A 23,727-nucleotide genomic window follows, 5' to 3' on the forward strand; every position below is an offset into this window, starting at 1 on the left:
GCAATGCTGCGTATGAATATTCTCTTACATGGGAGAGTTTGACAGGAGTGAACCTGACAAACTCAGCATGGGTGGTTAAAATTGCTACATTTCATTGCCAAGCATCACAGCCACAGCAATGTGTACCCTTCTGAGTGGCACCGCGTACATTTGGAAGGCGGTGGTAAAAACATGGATCAACTGCCATTTTTTCTGCCATATGGACACAGGTCTGCAAGGAGCTCAAGAGCAGCGAGGGAAAGGGTGAAAGTGGGAAATGGTTAGTGCGTGCTACATACACCCTGCGTATTTTGATCATGTTTTTGTGACATATGTAGCACGCCTTACGTCTGAGACTGGTTAATTTTCCTTACCTTTTCAACATCTCTTTAGAACAGGGGTCTCCAAACATCCTAAACAAAGGGACAGTTTACTGCCCATCAGACGTTTGAGTGGCCGGATTGAGGCCAGAGAGTGTGGAAAATGTCCCAGCATCAGTGGGAGTAAACAATGTCTCAGCTTTGAGGGGGTCAGTGGGAGTAAAAACAAATGACATAGCGCGTGTGGAAGTAGGATAAGGACTATTGCTCCATCATTGGTATTAGTGGGAGGAATAGTGCCCCATCATTGGTATTAGTCGGAGGAATAGTGCCCCATCATTGGTATTAGTGGGGGGAATAGTGCCCCATCATTGGTATCAGTGGGAGGAATAGTGCCCCATCATTGGTATCAGTGGGAGGAATAGTGCTCCATCATTGGTATCAGTGGGAGGAATAGTGCCCCATCATTGGTATCAGTGGGAGGAATAGTGCCCCATCATTGGTATCAGTGGGAGGAATAGTGCCCCATCATTGGTATCAGTGGGAGGAATAGTGCCCCATCACTGATATTAGTGGGAGGAATAGTGCCCCATCATTGGTATTAGTGGGAGGAATAGTGCTCCATCATTGGTATCAGTGGGAGGAATAGTGCCCCATCATTGGTATTAGTGGGGGGGAATAGTGCCCCATCATTGGTATCAGTGGGAGGAATAGTGCCCCATCATTGGTATTAGTGGGAGGAATAGTGCCCCATCATTGGTATCAGTGGGAGGAATAGTGCTCCATCATTGGTATCAGTGGGAGGAATAGTGCCCCATCATTGGTATCAGTGGGAGGAATAGTGCCCCATCATTGGTATCAGTGGGAGGAATAGTGCCCCATCATTGGTATTAGTGGGAGGAATAGTGCTCCATCATTGGTATCAGTGGGAGGAATAGTGCCCCATCATTGGTATCAGTGGGGGAATAGTGCTCCATCATTGGTATCAGTGGGAGGAATAGTGCCCCATCATTGGTATCAGTGGGAGGAATAGTGCCTCATCATTGGTATCAGTGGGAGGAATAGTGCCCCATCATTGGTATTAGTAGGAGGAATAGTGCCCCATCATTGGTATTAGTGGGAGGAATAGTGCCCCATCATTGGTATTAGTGGGGAGAATAGTGCTCCATCATTGGTATTAGTGAGGAGAATAGTTCACCATCATCGGTATCATTGTTTGTGTCAGTGGTAGGAATAGTGCCTCAAGGGATGGATAAAGGCTAGCAGAGGGCCACAGTTTGGAGACAACTACTTTAGACTGATCACATGACAGATGGGTCCTGTTTCCTGATCTCTTTAGGCTGGTCATGTGATGAGCTGGGTCCTCTTCTTCTCCTGATCTTCTTCAGTGGTGATGCCCTCTTAATTTAAGAGGCCGAGCTCTGAATTGCAGGTAAGTGTTGTGGCTCAAGTTTTTTTTGTTTTTTTTGTTCTTGTTTTTAAAGTTGTTGGAGGACCTCCTCTTTGTAATTGGTTAAAACAAATAACTAAGTAATGGGCTTTGAAGCTTTAGTAGACTGCAGAAAAAAAAAAAAAAAGTCCACTGCAAGGTCATGTCAAGGTATGCATTGCATACTAGCACATTATGTAGGATTTGCCTTAAAACGAAGCCCTCCAGTGGCACACTGTCATCGCTGCAGAGGCTTCCATCTTCCCCAAGTCTTCCTTTTAGGTTTGCAAGCTCCGGCCCAGGGGCGGACTGACCATTTGGAAACTCGGGCACTGCCCGAGGGCCCGGGGTCAGTAGGGGGCCCCATGAAATGCCCCTGGTACCTTTTTCATAGGCCTTTTTAGTTTGCGCAATGACACAGGGGCCCCATGATTCCCTATTGCCCAGGGGCCCAATTAGTTTTCAGTCTGCCCCTGGCGGGAGGTAATACTGTGGATTGTCACCTTGCCCTTGCTCATGATGGTGACCTGCAGCGCCCATCTGCACCTGCACTTTTGAACTAGAACAAAGTAGGCTCAGGTGTCATTAAACCACACCCCTTTAAGACCCACCCACTACCTGCCCAATTTCATCACACCCACCATTGCAGCTGCTATTATCCTCACCTCCTGCTTCAAAAGTGGGCGTGGCCAGTAAGGTGTCTCCAAATTTCATTTTGATCATCTGGTCACTGTAACCTATGAATAAGCAGCATTGTCACCCGGAGAGAGAAAGTGTTTTCCCAGCTCCATAAAGTACGAGGTAGGTGTTCACCGGGCTAATAAAAAGGAATGTTGCCCGGGGGCCCCATGAGCTGTCAGTCCGCCCCTGCTCCGGCCATCTGACAGGCCAGGCTGCAATGATGTCCACAACACAATACTCTGAAGGAATGGCACCGGTATGCCATTCCTCCACAGTGCCTGCGCTGGCTCGAAAGCAGAGAGAATTCATGTTACCTACAGGTAAGCTTTGATAGAAGTGTACCTATAGGTCCCCTCCCTCCTCCAAGGAGCAGGGCCCTCGAACCCCTCGTGTATCACACTGTATTGTCATTGTACTGTTTCATGTATTGTCTCCCATTGTAATGTACAGCGCTGAGCGAACTATTGGCGCTATATAAATACTGTGTAATAATAATAATAATATAGGTAAAAGTTACACATAAGAGTTTCTTACCACGATACTCCAATAAAAACCAATAGGGAGTCTACCTTCATCTGTCCTAGTAAAAGTATCAGTTTTGAGTACTGCCAGCCCTTAATATAAAAGGGTCTCAAAAAAGTCCAGACAGAGAGCAGAGTTGCCCGGGGTAACCAGTATATCACTTCATTTCTTATTTATTCTTTATTTATTTCATTTATTCTTGCCACAAAATCGGAAAAGGGAAACCTTTTAAACATCACCAATTTTTGTCTACAGACTTCAATTTTTTTTCTTTTTTAAACGGTAATACATTTCAATTTTTAAACAATGCCGGTATAATGACCTGAAATTTGTCTATGAAATTCCCATAATCCCTTGCACACAAGAAATCAATTTGGGAGGCAATTCATCGGGAGCTTTAACAATCAGAATTCACTTTCTCGATGTCAGCTGAGCAGGTTGGAGATAGAAAGGTGACACAGGAAGCTAAGTGCTAAAGTGGTCTGACTTACACATGTGCGGAACAAAAAATTTGTTTAGTTTCGGATCGATTCAGTAAGTTACTAAATTCCTTTTTTTTTGCATTCGTAATGAAATTTGTTTCATCTCATTTAGTTTATTCATTTTCAACAGGGCTAAAAGTATTTGAATTGTAAATATTCTATTGATCCAAATTCATTGTGAATAATAGCTGGCTCTATTCTATTCAAAATTTTAATTTCAGAAGACTGTTTTATTCTATGCCTTTATTTTCTATTGTATTTTCTCTATTCTATTATTTTCTATTGTATTTATTTCCATTCTATTATTTTCTATTCTATTTTATTTTCTGTAGTATTCTTTTCTATTCTATTATTTTATTTTCTACTGTATTCTTTTCTATTCTATTATATTTTATTCTACTTTTATTTTCTATTCTGCTCCGTTTTTGTCTATTCTTTTCTATTGTTTTATTCTACTCTTTTCAAAATACGAATTTCGGAAGATGGCTATATTCCATTCTCCTATTTTCTATTGTATTTTTTCTATTCTATTATTTTCTATTGTATTTATTTCTATTCTATTATTTTCTATTGTATTTATTTCTATTCTATTATTTTCTATTCTAATCTATTTTATTTTCTGTAGTATTCTTTTCTATTTTATTTTCTATTGTATTCTTTTCTATTATTTTATTTTCTACTGTATTCTTTTCTATTCTACTATATTTTATTCTACTTTTATTTTCTATTCTGCTCCGTTTTTGTCTATTCTTTTCTATTGTTTTATTCTACTCTTTTCAAAATACGAATTTCGGAAGACGGCTATATTCCATTCTCTTATTTTCTATTGTATTTTTTCTATTCTATTATTTTCTATCGTATTTATTTCTATTCTATTATTTTCTATTCTATTATTTTCTATTCTAATCTATTTTATTTTCTGTAGTATTCTTTTCTATTTTATTTTCTATTGTATTCTTTTCTATTATTATATTTTCTACTGTATTCTTTTCTATTCTATTATATTTTATTCTACTTTTATTTTCTATTCTGCTCTGTTTTTGTCTATTCTTTTCTATTGTTTTATTCTACTCTTTTCAAAATACAAATTTCGGAAGACAGCTATATTCCATTCTCTTATTTTCTATTGTATGTTTTCTATTCTATTATTTTCTATTGTATTTATTTCTATTCTATTTTATTTTCTGTTGTATTCTTTTCTATTCTATTATTTTATTTTCTGTTGTATTCTTTTCTATTCTATTATTTTATTTTCTATTGTATTCTTTTCTATTCTATTTTATTCTATTCTTTTATTTTCTATTCTGCTCTGTTTTTGTCTATTCTTTTCTATTCTGTGTTATTCTATTCTTTTCAAAATACGACTTTCGGAATACGGCTATATTCCATGCTTTTATTTACTATTCCTTTATTTTCTATTTTATTCATTTATTTTCTATTTTATTCTTTTTTACTTTATTCTATTTCATTCTATTATGTTGGAAACACAAATTTCGGAAGACGGCTATATGTTAACACTAATACACAGTCTTTGAAGAAAATCAACATTAGTCAGCAAAATGTTTATACTTCGAATTTGTATTCAAATTCAATTTAGTTTTCGATTCAAAATCTATTCACATTTCGCACAAAATTTTGTTTCGTTATATTGGATTCATTTAAATTCATTGCTATTGTAATTCGGAAGTTTGGATACATCTGAATCTCCGAATAATGAAACATTTCTTCCGAATTTCGATTTGGAACAAAACGAACCACGCAGGTCTAATCTGACTAGTGGTGTCAGCCTCTGGACATACAGTATGGAAAAAGCTTGTACATCACATAAGAGGCTGAACAGAATGGCACAAACTGTGACAGCTAAAATGTTTGGTGAAATAAATATGGGTAAAGTTTTACTTTTGTCTCCAGTGCCAGGGATTTTGGGCAGTATGGGCTTCTTCTTCTTCTGCTGCTGCTCTGGATTCGGAGGCAGTGGTTTCGAGCCATGGTTCATAGTGCTGCTGTCCTTGGAATTCGATCCAATAAAAGTGCTGGTGTTCCGCTGGGGTGGGACTGGAGGTGTGTCAGTATAGTCTGACATCTTCTGCAGCACCAGCTCTGCTCCTGTATGAGGGTAAGGAGGGATCTCAGTGAGAATACAAACCAGGATAAGGGTGTGCACATATAATAATGAGTGTATATCACTGCTGAATAATAATAATTAAAAAAAAAATAATTTTACTATATATATATATATATATATATATATATATATATATATATATATATATATATTCTGTCTCTCAGAGTGGGAATGCACCTACAATGTGAATTTCAGACCCCTCCATGATTTCTAAGTGGGAGAACTTGCAAAATCGCAGGGTGTTCAAATACTTCTGTTCCTCACTGTGTGTGTGTGTGTGTATATATATATATATATATATATACACACATACATATATATATATACATACACACATACATATATATATATACACACACACATATATATATATACACACATACATATATATATATACACACACACATATATATATATACACACACATATATATATATATACACACACACATATATATATATATATACACACACATACTGTATATATATATATATATATATATACACACACACACATATATATATATATATACACACACACACACACTACATACGAAAACCAGTTTTTACTACAATAATCATCATTCATTACAAAAAAGTAAATGGCTGGAAAACCATGATTAAAAGCACGTTGATAATATTTATACTGAACTCTAGGCAAACAAAATGTAAAATACATATTGGTGCTGCTCTGTACTTATTACATCCTTACATTTATTTATTTTGTATAAACACTCTGAGTACCTGAATTTAACCTTGTAACCCCTATGCAACAGAGCTCAGATTGGGAAAAGGAGAAGCAACACAAGGAGCCAATCAGTTGTGCGGCAATGCTTGTGTGCCAGTAAGGACTATGCTGATGGAAGGAGGGAGCAGATTAATAGATGAGCTCATTAGTGTGCTGCTTCCCCTTTTACAGCTCAGCCGCAGGCTGGGGGAGGGACCTGTAAAAATCTCCCATATATGTGGGAGAATGTATATTTAGCTGTTTGATGGGAGTGCAGCCTATACTGCTTCTTTAGTTTTTTTTTTTTCTTCTAAAGGGAGTAGGATATAGATTATATATATTATATATATACACACATACATACAGTGGTGTTCAAAAGTTTCCCTGTCAGAAATTGTAAAATTTTGGCATTCATATACCAAGACAAGGTCAGGTACACCAAGTAGGTATACAGCCTATAGTGCACCAATTCCACAAAAACCCCGCTTACAATACCTTGACACACCTAACGCTTCTGGCACATTGTAATATGGAGTGACCAGTCTTTATGATCACAATCAAGCTACTAGTGCTATGTTTGCAAAGGGATCAACAAGGACTATAGCGACAAGAATAACAACCCCACTGTGAAGCATTGTGGTGGCTCACTGATATTTTAGGGGAGGTGAGCTCTAAAGGCACAGAGAATCTTGTGAAAATGGCAAGATGAATGCAGCATGTTATCAGAAAATGCTGGCAGACAATTTGCATTCTTCTGCACGAAAGCTGCATATGGGACGCACTTGGACTTTCCAGCACGACAATGACCCTATGACCCTAAGCACGAGGCCAAGTTGATGAACTGAAAATGAAGTAAAAAAATTAAATGACCGTTTGTAAGTCTGCATTCTCATAGTTCTTAATATATTGCCCCGTTTAGCATCGATGACAGCGTGCAGTCTTTTGTAATAGTGGTCTATGAGGCCCCGAATTCTTGCAGGTGGTATAGCCGACCATTATTTTGGCAAAATGCCTTCGGGTCATGCAAAGACTTTGGTCAACTTGCACGAACCGCACATGAGATCTCCCCAGAGTGCCTTGATGATATTAAAGGTCAGGTGAAAGTGATGGCCACTCCAGAACCTTCATCTTTTTCTTCTGTAACCACTGGAGGGTCCACTTGGCCTTCTGGAAAGTCCAAGACCATCCCATACACAGCTTTCATGTAGAAGAATGCAAATTGTCTGCCAGTATTTTCTGATAACATGCTACATTCATGTCGCAATCAATTTTCACAAGATTCCTCATGCCTTTAGAGCTCAAACCCCCACAAAATATCAGTGAGCCACCACCATGCTTCATAGTAGGGATTGTTTTTGTCGCTATAGACCTTTTAGACCTCTCTCCAAAGATAGTGCTTATGGTGGTGATCATAAAGCTTTATTTTGGTCTGGTCACTCCAGATTACAGTGTGCCAGAAGCTGTGGAGGAAAGTCAAGGTGATGTCAGGCATATTGTAACCGGGCTTTTTTGTGGCATTGGCACAGTAAAGGCTTTTTTCTGTCAACTCAACTATGCAGCTCATTTTTTGTTCAAGTATCATCCTTTGTGCCCCTTGAAACAGCCACACTGTCTTTTTCCAGAGCAGCCTGTATTTCTCCTGAGGTTACCTGTGGGGGGTTTTCTTTGTATCCAAAAATAGTCTTCTGGCAGTTGTTGCTACACTTTTTCTTGGTTTACCTGACCTTGGCTTGGTATCAAGAGATCACCTGAATTTTGCACTTCTTAATAAGTGATTGAACAGTACTGATTGGCATATTCAAGGCTTTGGATATGTTTTTATATCCTTTCCCATCTTTCTAAGGTTCTATTACCTTGTTATGCAGGTCTTTTGACAGTTCTTTTCTGCTCCCCATGGCTCAGTATCTAGCCTGCTCAGTATCTAGCCTGCTCAGTGTATCCATGTGAAAGTCTAACAAACTCATTGACTATTCATACACAGACACGAATTGCAATTTAACCCCCCTGGCGGTATTTTCGAGTGTAGCTCGGGGTTAACTTTCAGTACCAGAAGCGGTAAACCCGAGCTACACTCGGGATTACCCTGCATTGCTCAGGGATCCCTCCAGCACTTACCTTGTTCTGTGCTCCCGCGATGTCCTCCATGCAGCGTCCCTGGTCATCTCCTCCGGCTGATGCCGGCACCCGTCTTCCGGGTTCAAGTCTCTGCGAGCGTTGAGACGTACGTGGGATGGAACCGGCGGGAATTTCAAAAATTTTAAAGTGTGACATTCACTCAATACACTAAAATCACATAGTATAACATTCCTGTATCAAACCATTTCACATACATTTTGTCCCGAGTGCTTTGTCCTGCGCCCTGCCTGCATTTTTACTGTTCTTTCTGCCTGGAAACTGAGAAACGTCCATGGCGTCCAAAAAGCGTCCCTTTAGATCAAAAGCGGTTTTAGACCGGCTAGAGAACAGCGATAGTAAATTAGAACCACTTGCAGAATTGAGTGATAATGATTCGTGGGGGAAATTCGTCATCAGACACTGAAAACGATTCTGCGACTTTGCTCAGCGATGTGCGAACTTGGCGCTCTATTTCAAATTTCAGTGTTTTTGGTTTGATTATATTATTGAATTAAATGTATTATTATTATATTATTATTTTTTATGATTATTTATATTATAAATTTATGATTTTGTGTTTCAAATTTTGTCATACCCGGGATGTTTACTAGACTCTTGTTCGGACAGATTTCAGTGAGTTATTCCTAAAAATTACAGGCCTACAATAAAAAAATACATATTTCCATGCAAAAAAATGTACCGCTTTGAGCACAGAAATATGGACATAATCAGACCGCTAGGGAGGTTAAAAAACTACAGATGTGGTAAATTAACCTTTAATTCTCATTTTCCCTGTATGTGTCTGTACCATTTAGTCACTCGGGACCGCCCGAGGGTCCGGGGGTCAGTAGGGGGGCCCCATGAGATGCCCCTGGTACCTTTCATAGGCTTTTTTTTTTTGCGTGTGGTTTGAGTGTGGGAGAGGACACAAGGGCCCCATGATTTCCTATTGCCCGGGGGCCCCATCCGTTGTCAGTCCGCCCCTGGTCTGTACCAAGACCAAACATTTCCAGGGGATGGAAAGTTTTGATGAGGGCCATTTGAGCGATTTCTGTTATTAGGATTTAAAAAGAAGCCAAACAACTATCTGATAAATTATTATAATGCAGGACTTTAGTGCCCACAGTTCATGCAGCACTCTACAATATAAAGGGAGACAGTGCAGCTGCAATACAATCAAAAAGGATCAAGAGGGCCCTACTCATAAGAGCTTACAATCCAATAGGATGGGGCCAGTGCGGGGGATGAGCTGATGGAAGTTATAAATGTCTATTCAGAAGGCATGTTAGGCTTTCCTGAAGAGATGAGTTTTCAGGGATGGCATAAAAGGCAGCCAAAGTAGGGGATAGCAAGACAGATTGCAGCAGAGAGTTCCAGAGGATGGGAGAGGCTCTGGCAAAGTCCTGGAAACGAGGCAGAGAGGAGGAGACAAAGGGAGCTTAAGAGCAGGAGATCATGAATCATTATTATGCAGGATTTATATAGCGCCAACAGTTTGCTCAGTGCTTTACAATATAACGGGAGACAATACAGTTCAATACAAGAGGGATAGGAGGGCCCCGATCCTAGGAGCTTACAATCTAGGACAGTGGTTCTCAACCTTTCTAATGCCGCGACCCCTTAATACAGTTCCTCATGTTGTGGTGACCCCCAACCATAAAATTATTTTCGTTGCTACTTCATAACTGTAATTTTGCAGTGGGAGGACTAGCGCCCCATCACTGATGTCAGTGGGATGAATAGTGTCCCATCGTTGGTATCAGTGGGATGAATAGTGCCCCATCGTTGGTGTCAGTGGGAGGAATAGTGCCCCATCATTGGTATCAGTGGGAGGAATAGTGCCCCATCGTGGGTGTCAGTGGGAGGAATAGTGCCCCATCGTGGGTGTCATTGGGAGGAATAGTGCCCCATTGTGGGTGTCATTGGGAGGAATAGTGCCTCATCATTGGTGTCAGTGGGAGGAATAGTGCCCCATCATTGGTGTCAGTGGGAGGAATAGTGCCCCATCATTGGTGTCAGTGGGAGGAATAGTGCCCCATCATTGGTGTCAGTGGGAGGAATAGTGCCCCATCATTGGTGTCAGTGGGAGGAATAGTGCCCCATCATTGGTGTCAGTGGGAGGAATAGTGCCCCATCATTGGTGTCAGTGGGAGGAATAGTGCCCCATCATTGGTGTCAGTGGGAGGAATAGTGCCCCATCATTGGTGTCAGTGGGAGGAATAGTGCCCCATCATTGGTGTCAGTGGGAGGAATAGTGCCCCATTGTGGGTGTCAGTGGGAGGAATAGTGCCCCATTGTGGGTGTCATTGGGAGGAATAGTGCCTCATCATTGGTGTCAGTGGGAGGAATAGTGCCCCATCATTGGTGTCAGTGGGAGAAATAGTGCCCCATCATTGGTATCAGTGGGAGGAATTGTGCCCCATCATTGGTGTCAGTGGGAGGAATAGTGTCCCATCATTGGTGTCAGTGGGAGGAATAGTGCCCCATCATTGGTGTCAGTGGGAGGAATAGTGCCCCATCATTGGTATCAGTGGGAGGAATAGTGCCCCATCATTGGTGTCAGTGGGAGGAATAGTGCCCCATCATTGGTATCAGTGGGAGGAATAGTGCCCCATCATTGGTGTCAGTGGGGGGAATAGTGACCCATCATTGGTGTCAGTGGGGGGGGGGGAATAGTGTCCCATCGTTGGTGTCGGTGGGGGGAGGAATAGTGCCCCATTCTTGGTGTCAGTGGGGGGAGGAAAAGTGCCCCATTTTGTGTGTCAGTGGGGGGAGGAATAGTGCCCCATCGTTGGTGTCAGTGGGGGGAGGAATAGTGCCCCATCGTTGGTGTCAGTGGGGGGAGGAATAGTGCCCCATCGTTGGTGTCAGTGGGGGGAGGAATAGTGCCCCATCGTTGGTGTCAGTGGGGGGAGGAATAGTGCCCCATCGTTGGTGTCAGTGGGGGGAGGAATAGTGCCCCATCGTTGGTGTCAGTGGGGGGAGGAATAGTGCCCCATCGTTGGTGTCAGTGGGGGGAGGAATAGTGCCCCATCGTTGGTGTCAGTGGGGGGAGGAATAGTGCCCCATCGTTGGTGTCAGTGGGGGGAGGAATAGTGCCCCATCGTTGGTGTCAGTGGGGGGAGGAATAGTGCCCCATCGTTGGTGTCAGTGGGGGGAGGAATAGTGCCCCATCGTTGGTGTCAGTGGGGGGAGGAATAGTGCCCCATCGTTGGTGTCAGTGGGGGGAGGAATAGTGCCCCATCGTTGGTGTCAGTGGGGGGAGGAATAGTGCCCCATCGTTGGTGTCAGTGGGGGGAGGAATAGTGCCCCATCGTTGGTATTAGTGACACAAATGATGGGGCACTATCCCTTCCACTGACACCAATGATACTTACCTTGCTGACTCCTGCTCCAGCCTGGGCTCGCTCTCTCTCTCTCCCATCTACAGTCTGCATACCTGGCTGCAGCAGCAAAATTTGCACTTACCTGTCAGCTGTCTTCCTTCTCTGGCCTCTCTCTTCACCCGCTCCTGCAGCTCCCTCGATCTTCTTTGATCTCCGCGCGCTGCCGCTCGGCTCCTCCTCTCCAAGCTCCACCTCCTCGCCGGTGATTGGCCGCCTGTGTGCCTCTCCTGAGCTACAGTTCCGGTGGCCAATCAGCGGCGAGGAGGCGGAGCTGTTGAGTAATCCCGGAGGTGTGGCCAGGTTACAGGGGCAGCATATCATCCCGCCCACAGATCGCCTGAGACAGGAGCGGTGTCTCGGTTCCTAAGACCATCGGAAATATGTGTTTTCCGATGGTCTTAGGCGACCCCCGTGAAATGGTCGTTCGACCCCCAAAGGGGTCGCGACCCCCAGGTTGAGAACCGCTGATCTAGGAGAATGGCTTCATATAATGAGCAGGGCCCTCGAACCCCTTGTGTACTGTATTGTTACTGTCTTGTCTCATGTTCTGTCCCCCTTGCTACTGTACAGCGCTGAGCAAACCCTTTGGCACTATATAAATACTGTATAATAATAATAATATAATCACTATCCTTAAAGTGCAGTTTTTTGGAAGGATCAGTCATATTTTCAATATCAATGGCCAAATTTCATGATTTCGGGGTATTCAAACTTTTGAGCACAACTGTTTGAGAGAAGTGTGAGGATAGGCCTGGGGCTCAAGTGGTTAAAAGCATTGTATGTTGTGCGAGTGACAGGTATTAGACTTACAGAACAAAATCAGAGAAAAATGAAACAGAAGTAAAAAAAAAAAATTACAGGTTACCGATGAGGAATTATAAGGTATATATACACCTGACGGGGAATTCCCGCTGATGTGGATCTACAGAATCTACAAATATGAACTTTACCCCGAGCTGACAAACATGAGAACTATTTCTCAGCTTGACACCATTGCTCGGCAGGCATCTTATCTATACTGCAGGAACAATATTAATAGATGACTGAGTGGACCTGTAGTTTTCCAATGTGGGGCCCGCAGAATGGAAGGATGCTGGGCTTGCTTAAAACTCGGTCAAAGTGTTAGTGAAGCTTTCTCTTGTCCCCTGTATCCTTTCTTCTTAGTCCCATCTCATTGCTCTTTTCTGCATTCCTCCCTATGGTTTCATTTACTTTTCCTGCTGTTCATTCCCAGGCCCGCGTCAAGGAACCCAGACGGTGTTTACCTTTCCCTCGCTCCCCCGGAGCTCCGAGCTACTGCGAGATTCCTCTGCAAGTCTCACCAATAATGAATATATTCCCCTTCCCTGCTGGGGGCACAGGCAGCAAGATTCCTCTGCAAGTCTCACCAATAATAAATATATCCCTTTCCCCTGCTCAGGGCACAGGCAGCGAGATTCCTCTGCAAGTCTCACCTATAATAAATATATCTCTCTCCCCTGCTGGGGGCACAGGCAGCGAGATTCCTCTGCAAGTCTCACCTATAATAAATATATCTCTCTCCCCTGCTGGGGGCACAGGCAGCGAGATTCCTCTGCAAGTCTCACCTATAATAAATATATCCCTTTCCCCTGCTGGGGGCACAGGCAACGTGATTCCTCTGCAAGTCTCACCTATAATAAATATATCTCTCTCCCCTGCTCAGGGCACAGGCAGCGAGATTCCTCTGCAAGTCTCACCTATAATCACTCTCCCCTGCTGGGGGCACAGGCAGCGAGATTCCTCTGCAAGTCTCACCAATAATAAATATATCCCTTTCCCCTGCTGGGGGCACAGGCAGCGAGATTCCTCTGCAAGTCTCACCTATAATAAATATATCCCTTTCCCCTGCTGGGGGCACAGGCAGCGAGATTCCTCTGCAAGTCTCACCAATAATAAATATATCCCTCTCCCCTGCTGGGGGCACAGACAGTGAGATTCCTCTGCAAGTCTCACCTATAATAAATATATCTCTCTCCCCTGCTGGGGGCATGGGCAGCGAGATTCCTCTGCAAATCTCACCTATAATCCCTCTCCCCTGCTGGGGGCACAGGCAGCGAAATTCCTCTGCAAGTCTCACCTATAATCCCTCTCCCCTGCTGGGGGCACAGGCAGCGAAATTCCTCTGCAAGTCTCACCTATAATCCCTCTCCCCTGCTGGGGGCACAGGCAGCGAGATTCCTCTGCAAGTCTCACCAATAATAAATATATCCCTCTCCCCTGCTGGGGGCACAGGCAGCGAGATTCCTCTGCAAGTATCGCCTATAAGAAATATATCCCTCTCCCTTGCCGGGGGCACACACAGCGAGATTCCTCTGCAAGTCTTGCCTATAATAAATATATCCCTCTCCCTTGCTGGGGGCACAGACAGCAAGATTCCTGTGCAAATCTCACTTATAATAAAATATATCCCTCTTCCCTGCTGGGCGCACAGGTAGCGAGATTCCTCTGCAAGTCTCACCTATAATAAATATATCCCTTTCCCCTGCTGGGGGCACAGGCAGTGAGATTCCTCTGCAAGTCTCGCTTATAATAAATATATCCCTCTCCTCTGCTGGGGGAACAGGCAGCGAGATTCCTCTGCAAGTCTCACCTACAAGAAATATATCCCTCTCCCCTGCTGGGGGCACAGGCAGCGAGATTCCTCTGCAAGTCTCGCCTATAATAAATATATCCCTCTCCCCTGCTGGGGGCACAGGCAGCGAGGATCCAGCCCAGGGGAAGTTCGTCCTGGGGAGGTGGTGGTCTACCTGAATAATATGGAAGAAAACAGACCACCAGGGTGCATTGCCCTTTTTTTTTTTTCAAGGAGATGTCCTGGCAAGGCTCCATTAAATAGTAAGAAAGGCTTGAAGCGTTCAGGGGTTAGTAGGAAGTAATGCTGAATGCAGGGGTCATGAGTAATGACAAGAGCATGGGTCTGTAGTAAGCAATGCCAAGTTCAAAGATCAGGAGTAGGAAGCACAGAGTTCAGGAGTAAATAACATCAAGTGCAGGGGTCATTATTAATCAATGCATGGCGTAGGAGTGTGTAATGCAGGGAGCAGGGCTCAGGTGTATGCACTGCAGGGCGCAGGTGTAGCGCAGGGCTCAGGTGTAGCGCAGGGCTCAGGTGTAGCGCAGGGCGCCGGTCTCAAGTGTAACGCAGGGCACAGGAGTAACGCAGGGAGCAGGGATCAATATGAACCAATGCATAGTGCAGAAGGTAGGAGTAATGCAGAGTGCAAGAGTTAGTACTAAGTAACATCAAGCGCAGGGATAATTATTAGCCAATGCAGAGTGCAGGTGCTTAAATGCAGAGTACAGGGCTCAGGCGTAACACAGAATACAGGGGTTAGGAGTAATGCAGAGTGCAGGGGTCATTATTAACCAATGCACAGTACAGGGGTGAGAAGTAACACAGAGTGCATGGTTAGGAGTAAGTAACATCAAGTACAGGGATCTATATTAACCAATGCAGAGTGCAGGGCTCAGGTGTACCGCAAAGCGCAGGGCTCAGGTGTAACGCAAAACGCAGGGATCAATATCAAGTAATGCATAGTGTAGAAGTTAGGAGTAATGCAGAGTGCAAGGGTTAGTACTAAGTAACATCAAGCGCAGGGATAATAATTAACCAATGCAGAGTGCAGGTGCTTAACGCAGAGTACAGGGCTCAGGCATAAGGAGCAACCAACACAGAGTGCAGGGGTTAGGAGTAACGCAGAATGCAGTGATCATTATTAACCAATGCACAGTGCATGGGTTAGGAGTAAGTAACATCAAGCACAGGGATCAATATTAATCAATGCAGAGCACAGGTGTTAGGAGTAACCAACACAAAATGCAGGGGTTAGGAGTAAAATTAAGTGCAGGCATCATTAAACAATGCAGAGTGCAGGGGTTAGGTGTAAGTAATGCAGAGTGCAGGGGTTAGGAACAACGCAGAGTGCAGGGGTTAGGTGTAAGTAATGCAGAGTGCAGGGGTTAGGAACAACGCAGAGTGCAGGGGTTAGGTGTAAGTAATGCAGAGTGCAGGGGTTAGGAACAACGCAGAGTGCAGGGGTTAGGCTTAAGTAACATCAAGTGCAGGGATCATTATAAACCAACGCAGAGTGCTGGAGTTAGAGAAAAGGTGGTCATAGATGGATCAAAATTTGATCGGTTTAGCAGGGACCAGACAAATTTTGATTCATGTCTGGCCACTGCAACTGAACAGACGTCAATCTACCTGAGAGGATTCCCTCATCAACCTTGAATGTGTGGATGGGGGAAATCGGTTCAGTCTTTTCCACCAGCTTAAGTAACAGAGTGCAGGAATCATCAGGAGTAACTCCAAAAGCAGTCCGAATAGGGCGTGCCCCCTTACATTAGGTGTCACCTTCAGAGTGCAACTTTACATCATGTATCCCTATCACATCAGGTGTGCCCATCACAGGGGCGGACTGACCATTTGCAAACTCGGGCACTACCCGAGGGCCTGGGGTCAGCAGGGGGCCCCATGAGATGCCCTGGTACCTTTTTCATAGGCTTGAGTTTGGGCAAGGACACAGGGGCCCTTATTGCCGGGGGCCCCATGAGTTGTCAGTCCACCCCTGGCCCATCAAAGTGCTCCTTTACATCAGTTGTCCCCATCAGAGTGCCCCTTTACACACACACTTATTATATATATGGGCAGCACAGTGGCTAAATGATTAGCACCTCCGCCTGGCAGTACTAGGGTCGTTGGTTCGATTCCCAACCACAGCACCACCTGCCTGGAGTTTGCATTTTCTCCCTGTGCCTGTGTGGGTTTCCTCCAGGGACTCCAGTTTCCTCCCACACTCCAAAGACATGCTGGTAGGTCAATTGGCTCCTCTCTAAATTATCCTTAGTATTTGTATGTATGAATGTGAGTTAGGGACCTTAGATTGTACACCCCTTGAGGGTTAGGGACTGATGTGAATGTACAATATATATGTAAAGCACTGCGTAAACTGACAGAGCTATATAAGTACCTGTAATATATATTTTAAAAAAATAATAATTATATATACACATACATACACACACACAATTTTTATTTTTTTCTATTTGTTGCTCTTTCTCCATTTTGCCCTTTAGATTTGGAGCTCCTCTAACGCCAGCTCTGCCACATTATACTGGAGAGAAACTGATAAAATCGGCCCGGGTGACTTGTCTCTTATAAATGATTTAGTGAAGATGGAGTGGATTATGCCCTCTCTGATTAAGACACCCCGGGGACACCATACACAGCCCCTTCCCTACACCTGCCACCTCTGGGACAGCAGATGGTAGACTCAAGATAGCCGGAGTTCCTAGAAGACACCAATTTGCATATAAAAAGGTGACTTTGGCTGTCTATGGGGAAATCACCTGCAGGAGAGACATCAGATGTGCCTGCAGAGGAGATCGGGATGAGAGGCTGGAGAGCCGAGACAAATCCCATCAGCCAGCAAAGGCCCATTTCCCTAATACTCCGCTCTTCTCTACCAGGAGTCTCGTCCCTGTATGGACGGTCTACAAAAGCCGTTCCACAACAGAACAAACACCACTGATGAGATTACCAACATCTGATCTGGCACCAATGTAGATCTGTGGGGTTGTGCACACCAGCAACCAGGGGCACAGGATGTTGGCCACACAGGTATAGCATTTAAAAATTAATCAAAAACATTCTTGACGGCAGTGTTTTTTAACCTACTGGGGCTCCTCTAAATATGTGGTGATGCTGCCATGAAGGTCCTTGATCAGGCACTTCTCTGTAATGGGGATGACAACTGCCTCCCAATTGTGTTGCTATTAAACATGTTCTGTAAAAAATTTTTTACTAGATGTCTTTGCTTAAAAAAATGTCCCAATACGTGTAAATCAGCGACTTATAGCGGGACTGCGGTGGACATTCTGACACGGGGGGGCGGGACTGACTAGGTGTCACTGACATCCTCAGTGACACCAATACATTGATCAATGCTAAAAAAAAAAAGAAGCACTGACACTGTACTAAATGGCACTGGGCAGGAAGGGGTTAACATGTGGGGCAATCAAAGGGTTAACTGTGTGCTGGGTGTGTTTTACATGCGCTGTGTCCATGTGCTTCACTGTACGCACACTGCTTTGGATGGCTGTGCGGTGCAGTGTGCCCAAGCTGACAAAGAGGAGAACTGTTAGTAAACAAAATAGTCCTCCTCCCCATCAGAGATGCTTGGTAATCACCGGGCGCTGGCGAGTAATCACCGGCCTGGACCTGGTGATTGACAGGCATGGCCACGAATGGCGGCGAGGGTAGTGTGCGTGCCCCCTACCCAGAAATGCCATATATATATATATATATATATATATATATGATTTTGCGCACCCATGCCGCAGTATTTCTGCTATAGGGCAGTCGGGAAGCGGTTAAGGAAGGTAACCTATGACTTCACGTAGGTGTGTATGAATGACCTCAGAATGGCGTTGTGTCATGCATTTTAGTGCGACTGTCATTGATAATGTAGACCAACTCCGTGCATGAGGAGCCCCCCAAAGACCCCCAAGGTTCCAGTCTGGCCCCGCCTGTAGGCCATGAGCATTGGCCCAAAACCAACCAGAAACATTCCCATTGTAACGATCATATAGCTACATCGTTTTAAAACATTCAGCCGGTAAAGTCAGAAAACTGGCTCCCGGTCAGAAGACATCTCCCATTGCTCTTTACCAGTTACCCCGATCATGATACAAATAGGCATTGTCTCTGTTTATAGTGCCGGTAAACTTCACCTCCATCTGCTCATCAGAAATCCTACGCCTCCTGACAGCAAATTATAGACCCGACTGGAGCTGTAATTTTCCCAGGCTTTGAAAACCGAGCGGCGCGGTTGTATCTAATAACAGGTGGTCCGCTGATTTATAAAGTCTATAAATAAACACGGGAGCAGAAAGTGAGTTATAGGCTGCATGGCAAATTACTGACGGCCATCTATAAAAGAGGCAGCAATGGCCCTGATGGAATCAGTGGGACAAAGGACAATTAGGGCGAGACTAAAGCCCTCGAGATCCCGGGGAGATTAAAGAGAGCAAAAGAAAAAAGGAAAAAAAAAACCCACAGTATCCCATTTCTGAAATCCAGAAAATGCTTTCAAAGGTTTTAAAAAAATAATAGCAATTCATGTTTCTACAATGAGATATGCCAAAAACGTCCTCCAAACCCAAACAATGGACAATGGAACGTAGGTACCATACGTATGACCAGCATGGAACAAGACCAATACATTTTTATGGTATATTTTGTATCCAATTTATAATTTGTCTCTATGACTATTAGGTGATTGCCGCCCCCCCCCCCCCTCCTCCATCTGCTGCATTCTTGAAGGTCCATCACCAGTAGACTGTTGGGTTTTTTTCTCTTCTTCGCTTTGAAGGACCTTTTGAGGCTGTAGATAGGTAGTCAAGTGAGCAGCACTGCCTGGCCAGATAAAAACAATCATACATTGGGTGGGGGCCAGGGGCGGACTGACAACTCATGTGGCCCCTGGGCAATTGAGGATCATGGGGCCCCTGTGTCCTTGCCCACACTCAAAACACACCCAAAAAAGCCTATAAAAAAAAGGTACCAGGAGAATTTTATGGGGCCCCCTACTGACCCCGGGCACTGCCAGAGTGCTCAAATGGTCAGTCCGCCACTGGTGGGGGCACAAAAAAAAAAAAAGTAATAAAAACACATTCATTAAAAAAAAAAATATATATATATATATATATATAAAAAATTAAGAGCTGCCTTTATTTACGGGAAACTATAATGGTTTGGGGTTCAAAAATGTTTGAATTTGGCATTACATACATACAGTCGTGTTGAAAAGTTGGTATGCCTTTTGTGTGGAGATTTACATATTCGAGGTGGTATCAAAAAGTTTGGAGACTAGTTTTGTAACATGCCAACAGATAGCAGCACAAGGCTGCACGCACAGTGACAGGGAGCACTGACCTTCATAAGTTAGTGTGCCAAAAGACATCGCCTTGTGTACATCCAGAGCTGTGCAACTGGTGCTATTCTGACCACGTGCGTTACCACATCTGCCATTTCATCATGGACAGCAAGTTTAGAACAAAGAGCAAACCTGAAATTCTGTGTGAAACATGTACACACACGTTTCGTCACCGGTAATGATCCTTGACATGAAAGACGGGTCATCCATGGCACGCTGACAGTTCTTGGTAGACTTCAACGTGCTGTTCCTTCTGCTCCTGGGTCACCAGCATGGGGACGAACTTGGCAAGACTGCTTGGACTGTTCCGTATGACACACCGACAATGGCAGCAATGTTGTGGATTGTTCTCCGACAATCATCATGCACAAGTTGCTGTATAGTTTCAAACACTTTCAGGGTTTGAGCTCGTTGAAGATCTTCCTGATCTCTCATTCTCTTCCACTGATGTTCTTCCGCTCTTGAAGAGTGCGTGCCACTCGAAACACCTCGAATGACCAGATGCAGCATCGCTATAAACTTGTCAAATCATGTCAAGCATCTCAGTGGCAGATCTGCCCAGTTTCACACAGAATTTCACATTTGCTCTTTGTTCTAACTTGCAGTCCATGATGAAATAGCAGACGTGGTCAGAATAGCACCAGTTGCACATCTCCCGATGTACACAAGACTATTTCTTTTAGCACACTGACTTATGAAGGTCGGTCATCCTGTATTCAACAAAAGTATCAATAGATATAATGGTATTCAGTGGAAAAAGCACATACACCCTTGACCTCAGGATGAGATGTTGCTCCTCTATAGATACATGCCAGAGTACTAGGTATAATCCTAGACTCCCATCTGTTCTTTCAGCCGCAAATCCAATCGCTGTCCAAATCTTGTAGACTTCACCTCCGCAACATCTCCAAGATACGCCCATTCCTAACCTCGGAAACTACAAAGCAACTTATTCTCTCCCTGATTATCTCTCACCTTGACTATTGTAACTCCCTCCTCATTAGCCTACCTCATCGCAGGCTATCCCCTCTTCAGTCTATCATGAATGCTGCTGCCAGACTCATCCACTTTACTAACCGTTCTGTATCTGCCACCCCTCTCTGCCAATCCCTCCACTCAGTGTCCTCCACCCCTCTCTGCCAATCCCTCCACTGGCCTCCACTCAGTGTCCTCCGACCCTCTCTGCCAATCCCTCCACTGGCCTCCACCCCTCTCTGCCAATCCCTCCACTGGCCTCCACCCCTCTCTGCCAATCTCTCCACTGGCCTCCACTCAGTGTCCTCCACCCCTCTCTGCCAATCTCTCCACTGGCCTCCACCCCTCTCTGCCAATCCCTCCACTGACCTCCACCCCTCTCTGCCAATCCCTCCACTGGCTTCCCATTGCCCAATGAATAAAATTCAAAACAACGTATAAAGCCATTTATAACACTGCCCCAAATTACATCACCAATTTGGTCTCCAAATATCACCCAAACCATACTCTCCGTTCCTCGCACGACCTCCTGCTCTCTAACTCCCTTGTCTCCTCCTCCCATGCTCATCTTCAGAGCCTCCCCCATCTTCTGGAACTCTCTACCCCAATATATCAGACTATCGCCTACTCTGCCCACTTTTAGGTGATCTCTGAAAACCTCTCTCTTCAGGGAAGCCTATCCTGCCCTCAGCTAATAAGGGAATCTTCTATTCCTTCTACTAGTCCATCCCCCACAGTTACTACCATTTGAACCACCAGCCCCTTCCTTTTAGATTGTAAGCTCCAAGGAGCAGGGCCTTCCTAACCCTCTTATATTGAACTGTATTGTTGCTGTGTCCTTTAGATTGTAAAGCGCTGAGCAAACTGTTGGCGCTATATAAATCCTGTATAATAATAATAATAATAATAAAGCTGGTATTGTTCCCTTTAGCAGAAATGACCTCTTGTTAGTGTTTTGCCATCTAGCTCAACCAACAGAGAAAAAACAAAAAAACAAAAAAAAAAAACAAAACACAACACACAAATAGAAAACCTCCCTATACACCATCCAATACCCACAGCTGATCCAGAGAAAGGCAAAAAAAACCCCAATAAAACATGATCCCATTTGCTCCTGCAGGGGAAGAAATTCCTTCCTGACTCCCCAAGAGGAAAGAATCCAGGCCTTTGTTAAAACAATCTACTGGCCAGAACCAGCTCTTGAGGGAGTCTAATCCACATTTTCCCAGCTCTTCCTGTGAAGAAGCCTTTCCATATCTGGAGATTAAATATTCCTCCAGACGTAAAGAGTGACCTCTCTGTGTAAAGTCTGTGATGACCGTAAAGTGAATAACTCTACACAGAGTTCACTATATGGACCACCTATGTATTTATACATGATGATCATATCCCCCCCTTCTCTACAGAGAATACATTAAATTCAGCTAATCCTGCCTCATAGCTGTGAGGAAGGCATCAACTTGCTGCCAGATATTTGGGGGTTTCCTTTTATGAATGATACATTTAAAATTCCCAAATAACATGTCTTCATATCCAATTTGGGGATCTCAAAAGGCCAGTCAATAGCTCTCCATTTCTTCTGTTTGAGACATTCCTTGGTCAATTTTCTAGAGCCTAGAAGAAATCATTCCTGTGTTCAAAACTGGAATTAGACTTATCGGTAACTATTTCCATGAGCCTTCCAGGGCAGTCTATGAAATATAGGCACCTCCTCGAAAAAGGAACAGGAAACGCATCACTAAATGTACTTTAAAAAGAAGTCCTTAGGCTGAACTGGTCGGTTTTAAAACAAAACCCAAAAGGAATCAACCTGAACAAAACATATACAAACAGAAAAAGAACTTAACAGAAGGGTGATGTCCTAGAAGACTCATGGAAATAGAGTTACTGGTAAATCTAACTCTGGTTTTCCCAAATCCTCTTCCATGACAGCCCATGAGATGATTAGAACTTAGCAGACTAGGGAGGGACAATACAAATGCCCGGAGACCTCATCTCCTCTGGCCAGAGGAAACACAATAAACTGATCAGTTAAGCAGAAGGACTTCCCTTTAACCCCTTGCCTACTGGGCGCTTTTACCCCCTTCCTGCCCAGGCCAATTTTCATCTTTAATCGCTCTCACACTTTGAATGACAATTGCGCGGTCATACAACATTGTACCCAAACTAAAATTTTACCATTTTCTTCACACATCTTTCTTTTGGTGGTATCTAATCACCGCTGGGGTTTTTATTTGTTGCTAAATTAACAAAAAAAGACCAAAAATTTTGAAAAAAAAAACACGTTTTTCTTTGTTTCGGTTATAAAAGTTTACAAATAAATAATTGTTCTTCATAAATTTAGGCGAAGATGTATTCTGCTACATGTCTTTGGGGAAAATTACCCAAATTAGGATGTATTATTTAGTTTGTAGGAAAGTTATAGAGTTCACAAACTATGGTATAGATCTGAATATTGATCAATCCTGAAGTACTGACAGCCAATCTAATTTCTTGAGGTCCAAGAATGTCAGAACAGTACAGATATCCCCCAAATGTCAGGACAGTACAGACATCCCCCAAATGTCAGGACAGTACAGATATCCCCCAAATGTCAGGACAGTACAGACATCCCCCAAATGTTAGGACAGTACAGATATCAACAAAATTATAATTTTTTTTGACAGACAGAGCTTTCGTTTGGTGGGATTTAATCACCTCTGGGTTTTTTTATTTTTTGCTAAACTAAAAAAGACTGACAATTCTGAAGAACAAAAAAAGTTTTTTCTTAGTTGGTTATAAAATTTTGTAATAAGTAATTTTTCTCCTTCACAGATGTGTGCTAATGAGGCTGAAGTGATGGGCACTGATAAGCGGCACTGATGGGCATTGACAGGCATCACTCATATATGGCACTGATTGGAACGGTTAGGCAGCACTGACTGGAATTGTTAGGTGGCACTGATAGGCAGCACTGACTTGAATTGTTAGGTGGCACTGATAGGCAGCACTGATGGGCACTGATATGTGACATTGATGGACACTGACAG

The 23,727-nt window shown here is 43.7% G+C and overlaps 1 protein-coding gene across 4 annotated transcripts in view; it reads right to left on the reverse strand.

The window, feature by feature from the left end:
• Nucleotides 1-23,727, reverse strand: part of LOC149450749 (serine/threonine-protein kinase PAK 1-like) — a 130,532-nt gene that overhangs the window by 78,319 nt on the left and 28,486 nt on the right. For all 4 annotated transcript variants that reach the window (XM_089691510.1, XM_089691508.1, XM_089691509.1 and 1 more), the window contains exon 2: nt 5,313-5,519. In XM_089691510.1, coding sequence (XP_089547636.1) covers nt 5,313-5,496 — 184 coding nt within the window. In that variant the 5' untranslated portion in view covers nt 5,497-5,519. The remainder of the gene's footprint in view (nt 1-5,312; nt 5,520-23,727) is intronic.

The sequence above is a fragment of the Staurois parvus genome, unplaced genomic scaffold (assembly GCF_062004578.1).
Source record: "Staurois parvus isolate SC_StPar_1 unplaced genomic scaffold, SC_StPar_1.0 ptg000563l, whole genome shotgun sequence".
NCBI lineage: Eukaryota > Metazoa > Chordata > Amphibia > Anura > Ranidae > Staurois > Staurois parvus.